Here is a 22481-nt window from a genome sequence, read left to right on the forward strand (position 1 = left end):
TTTGAAAGTCTTTTCATGGTTTCTCAGTACATTTAAAATCAAATTCAAATTTCTTTTCTTTTTTCCTCTATACTGATTTACCTACTATGATCTATTCCTTCTTCTCATATGTTACTTTTCAGAAGCAATAGTGACCCAATGAGATACTGAAGGAAGACTGTCTGAATGCTGAGAAAAAAACAATTTGTAACTTAGAATTCTGTATCTAGTCATATTAACATTACAGAGTGGAAAAAAGATCTTTTCAGACATGTTAGGACTTAAAAAGACCACTACTACAATCTAGCAAGGAAAAAATAAAAGAATCCCCTACCTCTTTAAAAGAAGAAACTAGAAGTGTGATATAATAAGCAACCTGATCAAATAAACCACCAAAATGTAACAAAATTCATGTAACATCAGCAAAAAAAGTAACATCTTAAATTTCTGATATTAACATGGAAGAGGAAATACAAGTATGCTAGATTTTTATCTTAATCAAATAAAGCATAAAAATAATTACAAATTTCGAATTTTATTAAATGTGTCATTTATACTTGTTAAAATTAAACTTATAAGCAACAATAAAAGAGATCCAGAATTCATAACACCTATAGATTATCGGTAGAATAAAGAAATGGAATAAGAAATCCTCGATCAATAACAGAAAGCAGAAAGGGGATTAAAAGAAATAAAACTAAAAATGTTAGCAGAAAACATTAACAGTTAATATTTATATTACTAACAGAATGTCAGAATGGTTTTGTTTAGAAATTCAAAACAAAAGCCATATAACAGACAAATCAAATCTCCATGTAGAAACAACAAAAGAAAGCTTTGGTTTAAGCACAGTGGTACATGCTCACAATCGCAGTTACTTGGGAGACTGAGCCATAATGGGACGTAAGTTGTGGCCAGACATAAAAATTTTAAAAAGGGCTGAGGATATAGTATAACTCAGTGATAAAATGTTTGCCTAGAATATGAAAAGCTCCTTAGTACTGCAAAACAAACAAAACCAATAAAGCTGCTAGGTCTAATGGTTCATGCCTATAAAGCTAACTACTGGGAAGCTGAAGTTAGGAGGGCTGTTGCCATCCAGGGTTTATAAGACTGCATTTTAAACAATAAGAAGTTGTGTGCTGTGGTGGAAATTGTCATTCCAGCTATTTGGGAAGCATAAATAAACAGGAGGATAATGCCTAGGCTAGCCTGAACACAAAGCAAGACACTATTCAAAAAATAAAGAAAAGAAGAAAGGGCTGAAACATGGCTGAAGTGGTAGAACACATAAGACCAAAGCCTCAGTATAGCCAAAGCAAATAAAGGAAGACCCTCAAATTTTTAAAATCCAGGCAGCAAAACCTAATACAATTACAAGGAAATCTAAACCAATCTACACTTACAGGAGATATGGACAGTTGAGAAACAAGTATGTGAAGTTGGTTAAAAAAGAAAAAAGTAAAACATCTGAGAAATAGTAAATGTGTCTAGTTATCTATCCATCTGTCTGTCTGTCTGTCTGTATGTTTATCTCAAAACCCAAAGACAGAATGTTTCTTTTCAAATATATGTACAAAAATCAAATATTCAATAAAACTCCCAGATTCCTCTAAAAACAAAGCCATAAAAGCTACATTTATAGATCATAACATAGTAACCTCGAACTTCTACATGGGAGACTTAAAAAAAAAGCTTAAAATTCTGCATCTATATTTTAGAGGTGGAGCTCTAAGGTAGAGCATATGACTAACATGATGAGATTCTGATTTCTTCAGCACTCCAAAAGAAAACAACAGCAATACAATTCTTTCTATCTGTAGAAATTTAAAAATGAAGAACTTCTCTAAGAAATCATAATGGAATTAAATCAATTTTAAAAAACCTTATCAACACAGGTGAGCTATAGCCATGTGAGTAACTTTGAGAAAATTTCCCGAATTATATTCAGTATAACTACTAGGAGACTGCAAGTTTCCCATAGAGTAATATAAATAACAGAGAATGAAGAGTTCCTAAACAATCAATTGACCTGTTGTCCGGACCAGGAAACACAAGTTAGAGTAAATTAAGGTAATAAAACTTCAGCAGAAAATCTTACATGTTTATCTTTCCTTTCGATAAGATCTTGCTTTTGTTTGCATTTTTGTGATGTCTCCTTAATATCTGTTGCCTGTAAGATTGAATCAAAAGGGAAAAGTTAAGAACTCACATGTACTAATTATATGGTCCAATTCATTCAAAATTTGTTCTGTAAGTTAAACTCACAACACTGTGCTTTTCCACCTTTTATTTCAAATCAAATTCATAAATATCATAAAAAATACTACTAGTATAGGAAAGCTATAAAAGCTTATTCTCACTGATACTGAAAACAGCTGAAGTAGGCAGTCATGGTATCTCTAATCCTAATTACTTAGGAGGATCATGGTATAAGGCCAGTATAAGCATAAAAGACTGTATTTCAACCAAAACCCAAGCTGGGCAGCTTATGCCTGTCATCCCAGCTACATGAAGAAGAACAAATAGGAAGATCATAGTCTAGGCTATCTAAAGTATCTAATTTCAAAAATAACCTGCTGGTACAAGTTGTTCACGACTATAATCCTCGCTACTCAGGAGGCTGAGATCAGAAGATCTCAGTTTAAAACCAGCCCAGCCTGTAAGATTCTCTTATCTCCAATTAAGCATCAAAAAAGTAGAGTTATGGGGGCTGGCAAGAGAGCCTGCCTCATATACATGAGGCCCTGGGTTCGATTCCCCAGCACCACATATACAGAAATCGGCCAGAGGTGGCGCTGTGGCTCAAGTGGCAGAGTGCTAGCCTTGAGCAGAAGGAAGCCAGGGACAGTGCTCAGGCCCTGAGTCCAAGCCCCAGGACTGGCCAAAAAAAACAAAAAAAACAAAAAAAAAAAACAAAAAAAAAAGCAGAGTTATGGCTCAAAAGGCAGATTGCTAGCCTTGAGCAAAAAAGCTCAGGGACAGTGCCGAAGCCCTGATTTCAAGATCCAGGACTAGCACTAAACAAAACAAACAAACAAAACTATACAGCCAGGCACTGGTGGCTCAAGCCTGTAATTCTAGCTACTAAGGAAGCTAAGACCTGGAGGATCTCATTACAAACCTAGTCCAGGCAAAGAGTCGATTTTCAATTATCCAGCAAAAAGGGAGGCTGGAGGCATGGCTCAAGTGGGAGATCACTAGCCAAACAAGTCCAGTTCAACTCCTAGCACAATGAAACAACAACAAAACATACACCCGTACAAAAAGGGCTGGTAGAGTGGCTCAAGAGGAGCAGGTAGAGAACAGAGCTGCCTATGAAGCACAAGGCCCGAGTTCAAACCCTAATATTAGCAAAAAAAAAATGTATATACACCTATGTAGAGAAGGATAGATAGATACAGAGATATATTCTGTTAGAATGTGTCACTTCAGAATCTAGGAGCACTTCAAAACTAAAGTACCTCAGGCTATGTGGATATCCACATGAACACATGAAGCTCAAAGATATTTGAGAACATCCTAGCAGCCAAAGTGCTATGATAACAGATAAGCATAACAAGTTGTATATCTAATTCTCTAGGAGAATTAAAATTTACTTAGACATAGTTTTCTACTGTAAAAGCAACTATAAACCCATAACTTAATAACTATGCTGAACCACCATTAAGTAACAATGACTGCCAACTATTTATTAGCTCTCTACTCATATTACCTCTGCAATTTACTGTGCTTAACTAGTGACTAGATTTATCTAGGCTAACAATATCTATTATTCCCTTCTTGCTCTAAAATTCAAAATGTTCAATTGTAATTTTCTTTTAAAACCAGGTCCAATCAAACCCTAAAATCCTATTTACTCTCCTAGATTTGAAGGCAACTCTTCTCACCTATTTAACTATTGTAGAATTAAGGCAAGTTGAAATAGTCACTCTTTTCCTGTTATAAACTTTACATTCCTAAAAATGGTCTTTAGTGCTCAGAAAGTACGCTCAACATTCATAGTTAAGGAAACCATCTGGAACTATATAGCTCACAAAATCAATTTCCTGGTTTATAGGCTCCCACAAAAGGAAAGGCACAATCTTATGTTCAGATGAAAAAATTCCATACAACTAGGGTTTGCTTTTTCAAACACATTAAAACCTAGTTTTTACATCTGTATATGGAATGATCCTTTATTAAATTGTTAGTGAATCTAGGGTAATACATACATATGAGGATAAAACTGATGAATTTATGTTAAAGTTCTCAAGGGGAGGTCTGTCCCTTGATTTTTTTGTATCTATTTATCTCCAAAATCTCATGCAAAATTTGGATCAATTTATATTACATTACACAGTAGCTCCCCTTTACCCATGATCTTACTTTCTGTGATTAAGCTCAGCTCAAAAACATCCAACAGGGGGCTGGGGATATAGCCTAGTGGCAAGAGTGCCTGCCTCGGATACACGAGGCCCTAGGTTTGATTCCCCAGCACCACATATACAGAAAATGGCCAGAAGCGGCGCTGTGGCTCAAGTGGCAGAGTGCTAGCCTTGAGCGGGAAGAAGCCAGGGACAGTGCTCAGGCCCTGAGTCCAAGGCCCAGGACTGGCCAAAAAAAAACAAACATCCAACAGGGGATAGGGAATTTAGCACAGTGGAAGAATGCTTGCCTAGCAAAGTACAAGACCCTGAGTTCTGTAAAAACCATAAGCAAAATCAAAGAAACCCAAGTAAACAGAAAACTATGGGAAAATTTATAAATAAATTTTAATTGTGTGCTGTTCTGAATAACACTATTAAATATCAAGCTGTCCTTCTCTGTCCTGACATCAAGCACTTCTATGTCCAGCATATCCACACAGTACATGCTACGAGCCCTACCCACTAGTAACTGAGCAATCATCTCAGTTACCAGATTGATAGTCAAGGTACTGTAGTGCTTCTGTTCAAGTAACTCTTATTATTAATTATTATTATTAATGGCTCCAAAAAGGAAGAGCAACCATACTGACAATTCAGGTATGGCAAAGAAATATGAAAATTTTCTGAAAGTGCTTCACATAAAGAATACTCAAATTGATTCAGTGCTATAGTTTCAGATAGCTACTGGGGAATTTATCATCCTCAAACAAGAAGAGACCATTTATATTCTGCAAGCAGGAATTTAAACCATTCTGAAATAATCTATGACCACAAAACTCCTCCTTAAGGTTAAAAAGCACAACCATAAACAATTTTAGGTATTAAAAATACCAGGAATGACTTTATTATTATTATTATTATTATATTATCCCAACTAGTACTACTAGTTAAAGAACTGACATAGTGAATCCTACAATATATTTAAGGTCATTTTTTTTTTGTGCTTGCTAAAGTAAAATCCAGACAATCTAAAATTGAACAAGAGTACCTTTTCTTTGATTCGAGCCTCCATATTATGACGTTCCCTTTCGATTTCTTGAATTCGATTTGTGATAGGAATCTGCCCTTCTTTAAGTTTTCTGACTTCTTCCTTCACTTGATCACGGGCTAGTTTTACTCCTTCATATTCCTGACGAACATTTTCATATTCCTTGAAAATAATTCAGGAAATAGAAGTTAATGCACTAAATCCTAAGACGAACACATATGTAAAATCAGGACACAAGTGGAAGCCAAATTTAAGACTGTTACAGCACTAAAAAGAGATTTTCCTTTAATTTCTCAATAAGGAAATGATTCAAGGATAAAGAAAAAAAACCCTCAAGTATAAAAGGAAAAGCCTGCAAAAGGAAAATGGGTAAAAAGGAAGATAAGCCAGGCATGGTGGCTACATATTATAATCCTAGCTATTTGGGAGGTAGAGATTGGGGGTGGGGTGGGGGTGTAGATTGTGGTTCAAATCAAGTCTAGGCATAAAAGTTAAGATTCCATCTCACTCAATGGCTGGGTACACCAGTATATGACTACCATCCACAGCAACATGAGGAAACACAAATTGGAGGATCCTAGCCCAGGCCAGCCTAGGCATAGAGGGGTGCCACCTTGAAAATAACAAAGGCCAGTGGTTACCACACATAATTCTAGCTACTCAGAAGGCTAAGATTTAAAGGATTATGGTTCAGACAACCTAGGCAGAAAAATCTTGAGAGACCTGGCCTCCAACATCAATTAGCAAAAAGCCCATCTAGAGGTATGATTCAAGAGGTAGAGTACTATGGGAATAAACAAGCCAGGTAGACCCCACATTTACCTGAGTTCAAACTTGCTAGTTCAAACTAGCAAGAAGAAAGGAGAAAAAAAGAAGAGAAGTAAGACATAAATAAGTCAGAGTTGTGGCTTAAGTAGTAGAGTAACTAACTGCTCTGCAAATATGAAGTCTGGAGTTCAAATTCCAGTACCATCAAAGGAGAAAAAAAAAACAAAGATATAACATACAATAAGAGTGAACAGAAAGTAAATAAAAAAGTAAAAAATTTAAAAGACTGAAATCAATCTTTAAAAAGACCTACAAAACTTCAAAATGTAAAAATAGGGTATTTCAACCTTGGAATAAGACTATAACATTTTTTGTTGTATATTTGTTTACCCTGTTAATTAATGTTACTGAAGGCACTCAGTCTTTTCACCAAACTGTAGTCTTAGGAAATAAAATACAAGATACAATAAACAGAAAGAACACAGCAGAGTCAGGAAACATGAAACATAAACTAGAGTTAAGATACTTCAACTATATTTGTAGCTAAATTTGATATAAGCACCGTATTTTTAGTACATTCTTAGTGACCTGACTCAGCACAAGCAAGAGATCTAATTTCTGTAAATATATGAACATTCTTAGATCATTAATACTGGGGAAAAAAGAGCCAAAGAAGTCCTTGCTAACTAGAAAAATTTAGAATTAAGAGCACTGACTAAACTGTTGCACAAACTAGCATTCACCTATATAATGAGTAAATAAATGTTGCACAAACTAGGATTCACCTATATAATGAGTAAATAAATTAAATTTTAACCAAGTAAAACTGTAAAAGAAGCAACTAATTAGAATAGTAACTGGTAACTTAGTAAGAATTCTGATAAACATTCACATATTTTTGCCTCTAATAACTAAAACTTACCACCCAGGGTCTTTTTGCCTCAAGCATCTCAATTAAATCTAAATGTCTCTTACGTTCATAGAACCTTTCCACATCTTGTTTGTATCTTTCATTTCTCTGAACCATTTTCTCTAGGTATTCAGTTTTTTCTTTGCATGAGGTCTAAAACAAATTTGTTGAACAATTAGTTTAACTGAAAAGGACAAAAGATCAAATTTATAATAATAAAACACATTAACAAAATTTCACATTATATAAAAAGAACATTCATGTGCAAATTCTGATTGAGGTTCTAATTAATTAGCCATGTAGCTGTAAGGAAAATATGTCACATCTCTAAGCCTGGACTCTTGCCTTAAAGATAAGAGATACCTGCTTCATCCAATTCAGGGGTAGAAGCAATCTGCTTAATGCAGTTGTGTTTTCCATGTATGAAATCCTTGGGGTGCGAAGTGTTTCTGATTTTGAAATTTGTCAGATTTTTGAAATATGTGCATAGTTACCAACTGAGTATCTGTAATATGAAAAATACAAAATGCTCTAAATCTGAACCTTTTCAAGTACCTATGTGGCATTCAAAAATAATTCAGATTTGGAGCATTTCAGATTTTATTAGGAATACTCAAACTAAGCTATAATAATAGTACGAGGACTAGTTATGAAAATCTTGTTTTTTTTAAACTTCAAAATGACATGACAAAACTAAAATTTACCCTTTTAATGAGAACTGACAAGCACAATGGTGTACCAGAACCTAGTAGAATTGATGTTTGTTTTCTTTAGAGGATACAGACAATTTAGGCAAATGTTTCAGTTGCAAGTATTAGAGTGATGTAGAAAAGGGTGAGAGAATTGAAGGAGCACCTCACTAGAGGATAGAATGATTATACGAAGCTCAAAATAACTCCTTTGGTCATTTATTCTGAACTAGTACATAAAATCAGTATTTTATTACAATAAAACATTCATTACCAGACACAGACAGTTATACTTTAAGAGGAAGCATTTGCTTAAATTTTTTTGTGATGAAAAATATAATGACTTATTTTAGAAATATGGAATTAGAGGCACTGAATAAAACACCTCTATCAGTGGCATGCAAATAAGGGCATTTTTATTTATATAGTTATTAAAGGTGAAAATAAAAACACAGCAAGTAGATATGTAATTTTCTTATTATGTCTACTTTCATGTAACTGAAAAAGTACACTAAGAATGAGTCAACATAAGTGATACATATTATTTAACCTTTAATGGTTACAATCAAATGTTCAATAGGTCTGACAGAATGACGAATAATAATGCCTATGACCAAAAAAAAAAAAAAAAAACTTCCTGCAATTGGTTCCTTTAAAACTCAGCAACAAAGGAGATTTTTTTTTAAATTTAAAAGTACAAAAAATGTCCTTAGCATCAAAGTCCTGCTGAAATAGTTTTTCCAACTTAAAATATCACTTCCTGAAGTCAGCTGCACAATAAAAAGTCTTAGATATGAACTCAATGAAAGTTATAACTATACACACTCATACATTGTGAGACACAAATATCTATAAGAAACAATAGAAATGAGTTTCTTATTTGTAAATACCTCTAGTTGTTTTTCCTTCTCCCTGAAGTTTTTGAGTTCACAGTGATACCTATGCATTTCTGGAGGACCAATTGACTTTTCAGTAGCCTCGAGGAGTTCAATTTTGCTGAGTTTAGCAAACTCTCCCACTTTGTCCTAGAGCATAAAATTTATATATTAGCATCTGTGAAAAGTGTTGTAATAGTTAAGATCAATCTTCTTTTAAAAAACTCCAAAATGTGAATCTTCATTTATCTTTTATACATTAGTCTTTAATAGACAAATATAGCATTAAAATTAGCATTCTTTTGATAACCTTTAAAAATATTCTACATTGAAGTGTGGCTCAAGTGGTAGAGAACCAACCATGATAGAAAATGACGATCCAGAGTGTGAGGTTCTGAGTTCAAGCTCCAGTATCAGAAAAAAGTAGAGGTTCAATAGAAGTATTAGCGAAAATATTAAAACATAAGATTTTTGAAGTTATATCTCCTAGGTGAGTTTTGGTATGTATTTTATACAAACTGGACTGACTAAAAAGCTGCATTTTGACAATTTAAATTAAATTGAAAAATTTAAGGTTCTACAAGTGACATATCAACACTTATCTATGCTTAACTGAAGTATCAAAGTTACTGTACATAAAATTAAGAGCTTTAATTTAAAACATTCACTATTTTACACTTTGTATCAACTGAAATTAATAATACCCTAAGTGATGAGATACTAAGTGATGAGAACTGTAAGTACCAATGGTATTGTGTTTGTATAAATAGTAACTAGTATTATAACATTCCTTGAAAAGAATCCACATTTTTATGTGGCACAAAGGGGAAGATTATACAAAAATTTCCACTTAAAATTTTTTTTCTTTCATACCTGAGGTAGAAACTGGCAAAGATTGCCCACTTGAATATTCAAGGCTGCAACTTGTTCTTCTACTACTTTCTGAGTTGTAGATTTTTTATTGATAAACCAAAAAGACTGATTTTTTGTCACATCAATCTCGCGGGTGATTGTAAGATTTCCAGAAGTCCTGAACCTAAAGAATAGTTTTAAAATCTTTGTATTAAAACATATAAATTAGTTTAGAAATAAAAACTTTTTCTTGCACCAAAATTATTGTGCCAGAATTACAATATTTATTCCTTTTGATATTTCAAGCCCCTTCCAGGAAGAAAACCTTGGACCTTAGTAAAACATGTAGTCAGTTACTACTTATGTAACATTCACAATTGTCTAAATTGTTAAAAAAAATTAAATACCAATACAAATTCCCAAACACTGTCAGAGGACTTACATACTACAGTGCCTTAAGTATTATGCTATTCCTCAATCACATGCACTGACTGCAATTCAAAATGGATTGGTATATTAAACCTTGCAGTAAACCTTGCAGTTTTCCCTATGTGGAAAATGTATGAATGAATACTGACTCTCACACAAGCATTTCCCAAAGTCAAATCTAGTCTGTCCATACAGGTGGCCAGTGATCCATTTATCACCATGTACTCCACTCTAATTCAGAGGGAATTACATTACATGGCTACAAGGAATATTAAGCAATACAAAATCTGAAAGAAGAGTATTTACTTATTTCTTGCTTTTAGAAGTACTACTGCTCCACACCTCTCATCTATTCATCCATCTTCTTCACTGGAATTCAGCAGCATGTGGTAAAGAGATAAATTATTGGCATCTAATGGCTACATAATAACTTGTAAATGTTGTATATAAAGGTTTTTAAGTAGAATACTTCAAACAGTACACAATCTTGAACTTTCATTTCCAGTAGAGTGACTAACTGAAGTACCATTATTGATTTTTCTTCTGTATATAATTAAAACAGGAAACTATGTTCATAGATGCGTTTACTACTTAGCATGATAATAATGAATTCTAGCCAAAATCCTAGTGCAGTTGAGAGCTCAGAATAGAAAAAGGAAATTGACTTGTATCTTGGAGGCATCTATTGAAGTGATCTTGAGGATTTATTTTCATGATCTCCTAGCAGAAAGTTTGCTGACAAAGCTTACAGAAGTACCCAATGTACAGAGTGTAATAGAAAAGCACCATCAAAAAACTATACCTTCAATATAAGGGTATACTAGATATACATCACTGCCACAACAAGGACAGTATGCAAAACTTCCTGTCTCAAATTATGACTTAAAATTGTGAGACAAAAAGCCTTCCCTAAAAGTTACTAATGACAAGTCAGCCTAAAAGGTTAAAAAATCTTTAAGCTGAGAATTCAATATAAGATAATCCTGGACTCAAATTATCTATAATGGTCAGACAAAAGCTGATAAAAGTTCCTTCTACAGGAATTTACCTTATCCTCAGAGAATTGACACAGGTAAAGTTTAAAGAGAAAGGAGTAGTTTACAGGAAAAATATAAAAACAAAGAATCAGGAACTAGCAAAAATCAGAGAAAATCATGAGGATGAACAAATACAATGTCAAGATATTAAAGAAACATGGATAACTGGTAAAGCAGTCTATAATCCACCTAATAAGAGGTCTAGAAGGATGGAAGACAAGGAATAAAGAGCAATTATAAAAGTTCACTACAAATGCTAAGGATGAAAAACTTCAAAGAATGATAAAATAATAAATGAAAAAATATAGGTATAAATATATTTTATAATAGTACAGCTAAAAATCAATACTAAAACTTAAATAGGAATTTCATTACATTAGAATGAGAAATACTAATTAAAAACTAAAAAAGAAAATATTCCATATGGAAAAGATAGCATATTCCAAAATTTTGAATATATTTAGTTGCTAAAGCATTAAGAGGGTAATTTTTAACCTGAATGGTTTAAAATATTAATGAAAACAAAAGACCGAAAATTAGTACAATACAAATCCACCTTAAGAAATTAGAAAAAAGACAAAAGAAACTAAGAGTTTAAAGAAAAAAAATTAGTAAAATTGACAAAACTGATTTTTTCAAATCTAGAAAAAACATGAATGAAAGATACTTCAAAAGACACATTTTATATTTATACATGTGATATATATATATATAGACAACTGGCATACAATAAATTCAAGAAAATACATATGCAAACCTAATAAAAATGAAAAACGATTTAAAACTACAGCTATGGGGAAGATTGATGAAAACGGGAATACTGAATAAGATGCGCTGTACTCATAACCTGATTGTTGGAACTACAACTCATTTATACAAGTAAACTACAGATAACTACAATGATCCAAGAAGAAAATCCAAATAACTCTATTACTATTAGATCAAATCAAGGATTTGAAAAAGAAAACAAGCTTAATTTAGTAGTTGGGTGGACAAAACCCCCAAACACTGAGATAATTTTCCCAATAAGCTTAACCAAACATTAAAATCCAAAAATATTTCATAAGCAAATACAGATATAAAAATCCTGAAATAAATCCTTTTTTTAAATCACTCACTTCTCAGCTCAGAAATAACATCAAAGGGTCTATTCTGACATAAAAACACCACTTCCTCCAAACTTTGTCAAAGTCAGGGAATTGCTCAATCTAATTATGAATACTTTGGCCTGATTTACTTGACAAAGGTGTCAATGATTCCCCTCCTCTCTTTAAGCCATTGGTTTTCAGGCAATATATTATTTTAACTACCCAGTTCTTCTTGGAGTTTTTTCCTAGTCTTCTTTATGTCCAAACTTTTACCACTGCACTACTGTAGGATTTAGTTCTTAGATCTATCTTCTCTGTTTCTCTATCTTTCCCATTAGTGATTTCATATATCCCAGTACTTTTAATTCTTACTTTTAATTCTACAAAGGCATTATCTTCAGCTCAAATTGCTTCCTGAATGACAGGTTTATACACTCAACTGTCCATTCAACATTTTTACCAGGCACCAAAAACAAACTGTGCTCATTGACTTTGAAAAGTAGTGTTTGGTTGCTTTTAATATGTCAGCCCCACAGATCAACTTATGATCTTATTCCCTAGTTCATGGAAACTACATGCCTTTAAGTATGACGTACCTTGTAATCTCTCTCCTCCAATGTTCTATATTTAGTTTATGAGCAAACCATTGCCTTCTTGATGTCTATTTTCCCACAAAGCAACCCAAATGTTCACATCTTATTCAAAATATAGTAAATGCCAGACCCCTATACAGGCTGCAAGCCCTATGAACTGACTGATTTTTCATACTTTCTTTTACTATTTTCTTCATTTATTGTGATCCACTCGTAATGGATACCACTTCAAAGCCTAAGCTTCTGTAGATACCACTACTTGAAAACTTCTTCCCCCAAATACCTTCATGTATTACCTCCTCTCCTTTTGGTCTTTGTTCTGATGCTGTCTCCTCGTGAGACCTCCCCTGACTATCTTATTCAAAATTGTAAACACAATCTTGGTACTCCTGTTTTGTTTTCCAACACAGTATGTATCTCCATCTAACATAATATATATTTACCTATTAAATCCCTAAATTCCAGTAAGGCAGAATACTGTATTATATATATATATATACATATATATATTCAATAAATATTTGAAAAATGATTGCTTAAGTAAATGCATAAATTATTCCCACATATCATTTCCATTATTCTATTCAGCAAATACATTATCAAGTTAATACATATCTTTAGAAGCTATAATAATGTCAACAACTAAAAACACATGTTGTATTTGGGATTCTTCAGGTCATGTGCACCCTAAAAGAACAAGGGACCACAATGTAACCATGTAAAGGCCACTGATAGGTTACAGATAGGAGCTAAGATCAACTGTGCCTCAGGAATTCACAGCACAAAGTCAGAAGTGACTAAGACCTAGTTATCCACATTGCTCCATGTTTATGGTACCAAAGCTAACCCAGGATTACCTTGGGAAATCACTTTGTACAAATGAATTGTAATTCATATGTAATCACATCTGAAAGTACACAATTCAATATGCTTTTTAATTCTGGTAAAATATACATGAGCTACTCTTTTAACTATTTTTAGCTACAGGTTTAAACAATGGTTTTCAGTATAATCACAAGGTTGTGCAGCCATGACCACTGTTTAATTCTAGACTATTTTCATTACTCTCTAAAACAGAATTCATAGAAGGTGCCAGTGGCTCATACTTGTAACCCTTGTTACTAAGGAGGCCGAGATCTGGGAATCACAGTTTGAAGCCAGCCGGGGAAGAAAAGTCTGTGAGACTCTTATCTACAATAAACTACTCAAAAAAAGCCAGAGTGGCACATGGCTCAAGTGGTAGAGTGCTAGCCTTAAGCATAAAGAGGCTCAGGGACAGCACCTAGGCCCTGAGTTCAAGCTCCAAGACTGGCAAAAAAAAAAAAAAAAAGGGAAGAAAAAGAAAACAAAAAAGGAATTCATGTTTGCTCAATTGTCATTCCCCACTTAGTTCCCCTTTCATATCCCACAGCCTACTAACCTGTGATGTGTCTCCATAGATTTGCCTATTCTGGTTGAATTGTATAACATGCTTTTTGTGGTTTATCCATATGATGGCATGTAGCAATACTCTATTCTTTTTTATGGTTGAATAATATGTTCCTGCTTGTATACAGCATATTTTGTAAGGCCATCATTAGTTGATTATAATAGGGATTACACTACAGAAAGTTAAAGCTGGGAGAATGGCTCTAGAGGCAAGGCACTTGCTCTGGGCATTTGCCTTGCAAAGAGTATGTACAAGGCCCTGAATTCAAACCTCAGTAATATAAAAAAATAATAATAAAAGGAAAAAGATTTAGAAAAACTAGCTTTGTATAAATGAGCAAACATCCTCTAATTAGTGGCATATCTGCAGATATATGGTTCCAAAGAGACTGCCATTGAAGAAAAATCACCTATGCTCAGGATGCAGAGTTCAGTATTATACTGATGATGCTTGAAAATTTTCACTTTATCAATTAAAGGTGCTCATTTTGGCTTGAGAGGATTACAATGTGTGCTTTGCTTTTCAGGCACAATTTGCTTTTTAGGTGGCATATTTTCATAAATTTAGGGGCAAAGAAACACTCAACAGATCACAAAGAAATAAACACAATTAACATAATTGAGAACTTCTTTGCATCAAATAAGCTGCATAATGCCCCCATGGCAATTTAAATTATATTTCTTTTGATTTTTAAAATGTTATTGCTGCCAGGCACTGGTGGCTCATGCCTATAATCCCAACTACTCAGGAGGCTAAGTTCTGAGGACTGCAGTTCAAAGACAGCCTGGGCAGGAAAGCCTGGGCAACTATTATCTCTAACCACCAGAAAACCAGAAGTGGAGCTGTGGCTCAAGAGGTAGAGTACTAGCCTTGAGCACAAAAGCTCAGTGACAGCACTCAAGCTCTGAGTTCAAAGCCCAGGACTGGCACAGGCACAAAATATTATTATTATTAATCATTTTGGCTGCATTTAGTCAGTCATATGTAATGAATCCACAAACAATGTAGGCTTATTGGTCTTTCATATTACTGAATTTTATTTTTTTAAGTTTTCCTAAACTGGAAGAAAAGAACTCATCATCTTTATCTTTTTCATAACCAAGTAAGTAATGGCTTATATGTTGTACTTATGGACCACTAATTTTAGCTGTGTAAAACTTCTTTCCTCATTTTTTCTGTTGGGTTGTATGTAATTTTTACCGACCTAAGACTTATACAGGAGTACATGTAGGCATTCCACCACTTGAACACTAGCCCTTTTGAGGGCTGGTTATTTTTGAGATATTTTTCACTTCTTGCTTGGGATGGCTTGAGCTGAGATTCTCTGGATTCTCCATTTTGTGCTTCCCTTTATTGAGTATGTCATCATACCTAGCTACTGGTTGATGTGGTCTTATGAACTTTGTGTACCAGCTGACCTCAAACCACAATTTCCCAATCTTTGCTTCCTAAGAACCCAGGATTACAGGTTTGAGATAATGCACAACTCAAAATCTGTACATATTTTTGGTTCTAAAAATGTTTTCTTATCTCGGGCATCGCTTACTTTTAGTTAGATATTTTAGGCAGCCTATACGTTCCATCTTCTTTGTTGCTGTTTTGGTATTTTGAAATCTCAGGCTAGTCTTAAACTCCAGGCTTCTAATCCTCTGTTAGAGTGCTGAGCTTACATGAATAAGCCATTAAATCTGACTCCTTATCATCCTTATTTTATTCCTGGCAATACTAGGGATTTGAACTCAGGGCCTTGAGTTTGCTAGGCTGACATACTTCTGAATCATGTCTTCAGTCTTGTTTTACACTGGTTATTGTTAGGATAGTCCTGCTTCCTGCCTAGCTTGAGCCATGACCTACATTTAGGCTTCCCATCATCACTGGAGTCACACATGCTTGCTACCTTGTCCAGCTTTTCTACCATGGAAGCTATTTGGCTTAGTAATGTAGAACAGTAAAGGCAAGGAGAAGAAAGCTATTGCTAAAAGAAGAGGGACAATTAACATCAGTGTTAAGGAGAGGAATTAAAGTCTTGATTATAAAGTTTTAAGTCTTATGCAATTACTGGGCTCTGCTACCTTCAGTAAAACCATTCCGAATGTTTTTAAAGTATTTGAAGTTAATTCTTTGTTTTCAAAAGCTGATAATTTTTACATGCCATTCACTCTGCCTAGAATGTATTTATGTGCTAAATAGAGCTATAAAGTTATTTTTCTAAAAGTTGGTAGGTCAACTGTCTCAAATCTGTGATACACTAAGAAATATAGATGCAAGCTGGGCAGAGTGGCTCAAGCCTATAATCCTAGCTCCTTGGGAGGCAGAGATTGAGGGATTACAGTTTGAGGTCAATCGAGGCAAAAAAAAACTGTTTCTGAGCTCCAGCTCAACAGGATGCTCATGGTGGTATCTGTCTGTCATTCTAGGTATTATGATACGTACAAACAGGAGGATTGCATTCCAGGCCAGCTCAGGCAAAAAACAAGACCCTGTTTCAAAAATAATCAGAAGAAAAAGGGCAGGAGTATAGCTGAACCAGAAAAATAACTGACTAGAGCAATCACAAGCCCTAAATTCAAATCCCAGAAGCAAAATAATAAAGCAAGACAGCCTTTCTTTGCTTCTGTTCCTGTATACAACTCCTAATCTCTGAAATTCCCCTCTGTGATGAAAACTTTTGTTCCAATCTGGCAATTCTCAGTGAGACTCCTGATCCACATACGTAAGGACAAAAGCTCTTCCAGACCAGACCAGACATTCTTCATTTGGCTGTTCATATTTATCTTCCATAGAGAACATCCTTTATATTAAACTGGTAGTCCCAAGAAAACCATTTCTCTGAGTCCTATGTCCTAGCAAATAATTGAACCCAAAGAAGCAGACCTAGGAACCTCAATTTGTAGCTAGTCAAAAGTACAAGTCAAAAATGGCTCTCTGAGGGGCTTGTTGGGTTAAGCCCTTAACTAATGCCTCAAAAAAAAAAAAAAAAAAGATTTAAAAGAAAGAGAGGTGCTCTCCTCTGCACTGCATATGTGGTACCAGTTTTTCTTATCACTCATAAAACTCCACATGTGAACAGCTACCCTTATAATAAATTATCATGCACATCTACATCTCTTTCTAGTTTCTCCATTCTTGTCTTTTATTTTTGTTTTTGTTTTTGCCAGTCCTGGGGCTTGAACTCAGGGTCTGAGCACTGTCCCTGGCTTCTTTTTACTCAAGGATAACATTCTACCACTTGAGCTACAGCACCACTTCCAGATTGTTCTGTTTATGCTGAGGAATCGAACCCAGGACTTCATGCATGCTAGACAAGCCCTCTACCTCTAGTCCACATTCCCAGTTCTTCTAGTTTCTGCATTCTTTAGTATCAAGAGCATACTCATTTTACATCATTATTATAGACTTTAATGACTGGTAATAACAAAGGTTTATTCACATGCTTTTCAATATCTTTTCAATATCTTCTTAAGTTCTAAAGATGATCTTCACAATCCTTTAGAAACCTACCTGCTGTAACTGTCACTCGAATTGCACCAATGATATTTAATGATTTGGAAAGAACTGACATATTAACAATATCAATTCCTTGTTTCTAAGAAAATAGTGATTCTCTATTCAGGTATTTTTTGTATTCCTAGTAAAACTCTATCACTATATTTTAATAAGCTGAGAATTTATGTATAACAATACCTATTATTTCTATGACTATTTTTCATCTCTAGTACAAAAAGTCCTTATCCTGTGTTTAAAAAAACAACAAAGCACTGGGGATATGGCCTAGTGGCAAGAGTGCTTGCCTTGTATACATGAAGCCCTGGATTCGATTCCTTAGCACCACATATGTAGAAAAGACCAGAAGTGGCACTGTAGTTCAAGTGGCAGAGTGCTAGCCTTGAGCAAAAAGAAGCCAGGGTCAGTGTTCAGGCCCCGAATTCAAGCCCCAGGACTGGCAAAAAACAAAACAAAACAACCCTCCCTCCAAAAAAAAAACACAACAAAGCCCCGGAGAACAATCTCCTGCTGTGTGGAGGCCATGTCTATTCTTCAATTAGTTGCCCAGCACAGTATCTTTTTTTCTCTATTGGCTTGTGACCTGCTTTCACTCAGAGTCACTTGTGTTCAGTCACAATTCTTAGTGTAAGCTCTTCATAGTGTCCAGTAGCACAAGGTATCAGGCAATTATGTGTCACTTTACCCATCAATCTCTACCTCCCTTCTCCTAAAAATTTATCCAAGCTGTTTACTTAAACTTTTGTTTGGTATATCCTCTGGATTTGCATGGTTCTTGCTAACAGGATAAATATTACTACTGATTAAGAAGCTACCATGTGGTAGATGTGGTAGCTGTCATTTGGGTGTAAGTTTTAAGCTCGATGGTGGAATCTTCAAGAGTTAGGGCACAGTGGGAGGTAGTTAAGTCACTAGGCAAGAGTTCCCTTGGAAGGGAATAAAGTGGTCTCAAGGAACCCCATTCATTCCCAAGAGAGTGAGCTGCTGTAAAAGTACAAGCCCATTCCCCAGATTGTTCTCTGGTTTCCTGTCTCATCTGAGCCCCCGCCCCATGCCCTCCACAATGCCATCCATCTGTTACATGACTTTACCAAGGAGGCTATCAGTCAAACAAAAGCCTATGCTATGCTATTAAATCAGCAAAACTATAAGCAAAATAACCCTCTTAAGAAAAAAGAAAACTTTCCAAGTTTTTCAGTAATTACTATCCCCTCATATCCTATGAATTGATAAGGCTATCATATGATTCTTGTTAAACTTCCAAAGGAAGTGGCCCTTCAGCTCAAGTGGTAGAGAGCTAGCCTTGAGCTAAAGAGCTCAGGGACAGCACCCAGGCCCAGAGTTCAAACCCCATGACCAACAAAAACAAAAAAAACTTTCCACAATTTTCCATAAATACTCCAAAAAAAAAAACCTCTCTAAAAATCATCTAAACAATATGCAAAAGACTAAAACAATATACAGATGGCCAACTTGATATTTTGTAAATATCAATCCTGATCTAACAGAAGCTACCAAGACTAGTTAAGTAAGAACAGGTATGGTAGCACATGCCTATAGTCAAAGCATTCCAGAGGCTGAGGCAGGATGATTGAGAATTCCAGGTTAGCCTGGGTTACCCAAGTAAAACTCTGTCTCAAAAACCCAGAAATAGTATGGTCAATTGAAAATACTTCGGCATAATGGAAAAGGATATCATGATGAACTATTGATATTATAAGAAAGGGAATAAAAGACGGTGCCAGGTGTATGTTTGTCATAGACAAAATTCATTAAACTAACAACAGTAGTTAGTCCTAAAAGTAGACTTATGGTAAGAAGGCTTTCATTTTCAACTTTATGTACTTTTAATTTGCCAGCATATTTTTAACAAGCCAAATACATATTACCTATTGCTTTCTAAAGTGCTAGGAATTAAACCCAGGGCCTCAAGGATGCCAGGCAAACACTCTGCCACTGAATTTCAACCTCAGTCCAAGTGTTATTTTCAAAATGAGTAAAAAACGATTATTTAAATCTGTGAAAAATTCTGCACACCTCCTTAATCAATATTTAGCCAGAGATATATTTCTAGTACAGTATTTCCAAAATAAAACTCTTACAGTTTGAATTTGAAAAATGTTTAAAAGTCATGTTTGGCTAAAATATCTTTTATGTATTACTTCCAATATTTATACCATAGCTGTATTATCTTCTAAAGTCACCAGAAAAACATAAAATAAGCTACTAAAAATTATGCACAAAAAGTGGTTGCAGAACTTTCAGCACTTACAATTCAATTTCAACCATGCCTTTGGAACATCCTCTCTTCACAAAAAATCCAACCTAAAGCATAAAAAAGAAAACATGAACTGTATGATAACATCTCCAGATTAACAATCAGAGATTTACCAGTCATTATTGTTTGGCAAGTCAAGCTTTTCTTTCAGTACCTACATGAATATCCATCTTTACTCCTACAAATAACAAGTTATCTGTTCAAATTTATAGTCGGTAAAATTATGGACTACCTATGAGCAAGGAACCTAAGACTTTCTTAGATGAGAATCAAGCCCTAGTGCCTGTTTACTGACAAAAATACCCATGGGAACAAACTCACTCAGTATTTCTACAAAACTGCATACATTAAATAGTAACAAGTGTAGTATTACCTATCCTATATATACGAGGATGTAACCGTCATTGACTACTGTTTTAAAAGAAGTGATTGTAATAATTTGCATAGTTAAATAGACTATATGACTATGAGCTTAAGCATTATTCCAATTGACTATGAGCTTAAGCATGGAAACAGAGTCTGAGTCTAAAAACAGACTGGATCTTAAATTGGTCTGTAGTTAAAAGTATTTTAAGTTTTAGGAAATAGGTCTTGCAAATAATGCTCTTTTTAATACTACTAAGTAATGAGTAAAAGAATTATAATCACAATAGGTAACATTTACCAACCATTTACTACTATATACTACTGCTGTACTAAGCATTTTACTTATTTCTCATTAAATTCTAACTAGAAACCTTGAAGTATATCCTGTACTCATTTGATAACACCATGAAATTAAGGCCCAGAAAAGCAAAAACAAAACAAAACAAAACAAAACAAAACAAAACTGTGCAGGTACTGGGTAAAATACTATGTACATGTTTATTAAGTCCTTTTGGGCTATAGTGTCAGTTTAGTTCTGAGAATTGGCTGTGTATGAGTGAGTGTGTGGGTGTATGATTGGTTAGAATGACTATTTACACTTTGTGGTGGTAAAGCGCTAGTCAGTGAATGAGAGAGCATCAGATGCTAAGTTCAAGTCTTTGTCTCATACAAAAAAAAATTTTTTTTAAACAACCACTATCCATTGGTTAAGAATAGGAAATTGACTTCTATCACTATTATCAGGCTGAGGTATATATATGTAATGTCCTTGTTTAATGAATTTGGTTGTGTCACTTTTGATGTACATGTTAAATTATAATTTCTCCTTGATTGTTTCCTTTATTAATATAAAGTGTCCTTCTTTGTTTCTCCTGATTTTAATTTGAAGTGTTTTACCCGATATAAGCACTGATGCTCCTACTCTTTGAGGTCCATTTAACTGAAAGATCCTTTTCTATCCTTTGATTTCACTTTTGCCTACACTTTTCATTGAAAGTGAGATATATTTCTTGTACAAAATGTATGTTTCGGTCTTGTTTATTAATCCACTTTGCTATTCTATGTCCTGGAGAGTTGAAACCATTAACATTAATTATTAACATTCAAAGATATATCATGTTTCCTGTCATTTTGTTGTTTTTATACTGCTTCTTTCCTATACCTCCTCTGTTAATTTACTCCTCTAATGGAGTTTATTCTTTCCCATTTTCAGTTGTTTTCTTCTGTTTCTGTGGCTAGGATTCCTTTCATAGCACTAGTTTAGTCATGAATTCCTTCAGCTTTTATTAATTTTTTTTCTCCCTAAATTCTAAGGGATAGCTTTAGTAGGTACACTAATCTAGGCTGACAATTTTCAGCTTTCAGAGTTTGGACTACATCTTTCCAGTCATCCTTTTCATTTAGTTTGTCTTCAGAAAATTGCTATTATTCAGATGGGCTTGCCATTGAAGCACTTAATACTTTCTCTGTTCTGTGTATTTAACTATAATATATCGAGGAGTATTCTCCAATTTCTTTTTGTTTGTTTTTTGGCCAGTCCTGGGGCTTGGACTCAAGGCCCGAGCACTCTCCCTGGCTTCATTTTGCTCAAGGCTAGCACTCTGCCACTTGAGCCACAGTGCCACTTTTGGCCTTTTCTATATATGCGGTGCTGAGGAATCGAAACCAGGGCTTCATGTATATGAGGCAAGAACTCTTGCCACTAGGCCATATTCCTAGCCTATTCTCCAATTTTGTCTAATAAATAGACTTGTAGATCTGCTATTTAGAAAGCCTCCTCTTTCTCAAAGTTGGAGTTTCCTATTATTTTATTGACAGGTTAACTATGACTTTTGTTTGAATCTCTTCTTCTATACCTATAATTGATAGTTTGGGCCTTTTGATGGTGCTGTGTAAGTTCCATTTGTATTTTCTTAGTATTTTTTTAAGGTTGGATGATTGATCTAATTCCTCTGCTTTATCTTCAAGCCCTAATATCCTATCACTTGTTCTATTAGATAGGCTTTTGAATGAGCTTTTCTTTTGGATTATTGAGCTCTTCTGTTCCAAATTACAATTTGTTTTTTTTTCAGGATTTCTAAAATCATTAAATATTCCTTTTATATTGTACATTGTTTCTTCATTTCATTTACCTCTTTGACTTTTCTATAGATTCAGTTATTAGTTCATCTGTTGGCTCTTGAAGGAGACACAATGTTTATTCACAAATTTAGTGATTTTTTTTCCCACTGGAATTTACTCATCTGGGGCCATGTTTTTGGTAGAGATTTCAATCTCTTGTTCTTTT

The 22481-nt window shown here is 34.4% G+C and overlaps 1 protein-coding gene across 2 annotated transcripts in view; it reads right to left on the reverse strand.

Moving 5' to 3' along the window:
• The window catches only part of Smc5 (structural maintenance of chromosomes 5), a 77866-nt gene that overhangs the window by 43524 nt on the left and 11861 nt on the right, over nucleotides 1-22481 (reverse strand). For both annotated transcript variants that reach the window (XM_048332772.1, XM_048332764.1), the window contains exons 3-8: nucleotides 19823-19875; nucleotides 9492-9654; nucleotides 8634-8768; nucleotides 7067-7207; nucleotides 5377-5538; nucleotides 2081-2152 (exon numbers count right to left, since the gene is read on the reverse strand). In XM_048332772.1, coding sequence (XP_048188729.1) covers nucleotides 2081-2152; nucleotides 5377-5538; nucleotides 7067-7207; nucleotides 8634-8768; nucleotides 9492-9654; nucleotides 19823-19875 — 726 coding nt within the window. The remainder of the gene's footprint in view (nucleotides 1-2080; nucleotides 2153-5376; nucleotides 5539-7066; nucleotides 7208-8633; nucleotides 8769-9491; nucleotides 9655-19822; nucleotides 19876-22481) is intronic.

The sequence above is a fragment of the Perognathus longimembris genome, chromosome 1 (genome assembly GCF_023159225.1).
Source record: "Perognathus longimembris pacificus isolate PPM17 chromosome 1, ASM2315922v1, whole genome shotgun sequence".
Classification (NCBI taxonomy): domain Eukaryota; kingdom Metazoa; phylum Chordata; class Mammalia; order Rodentia; family Heteromyidae; genus Perognathus; species Perognathus longimembris.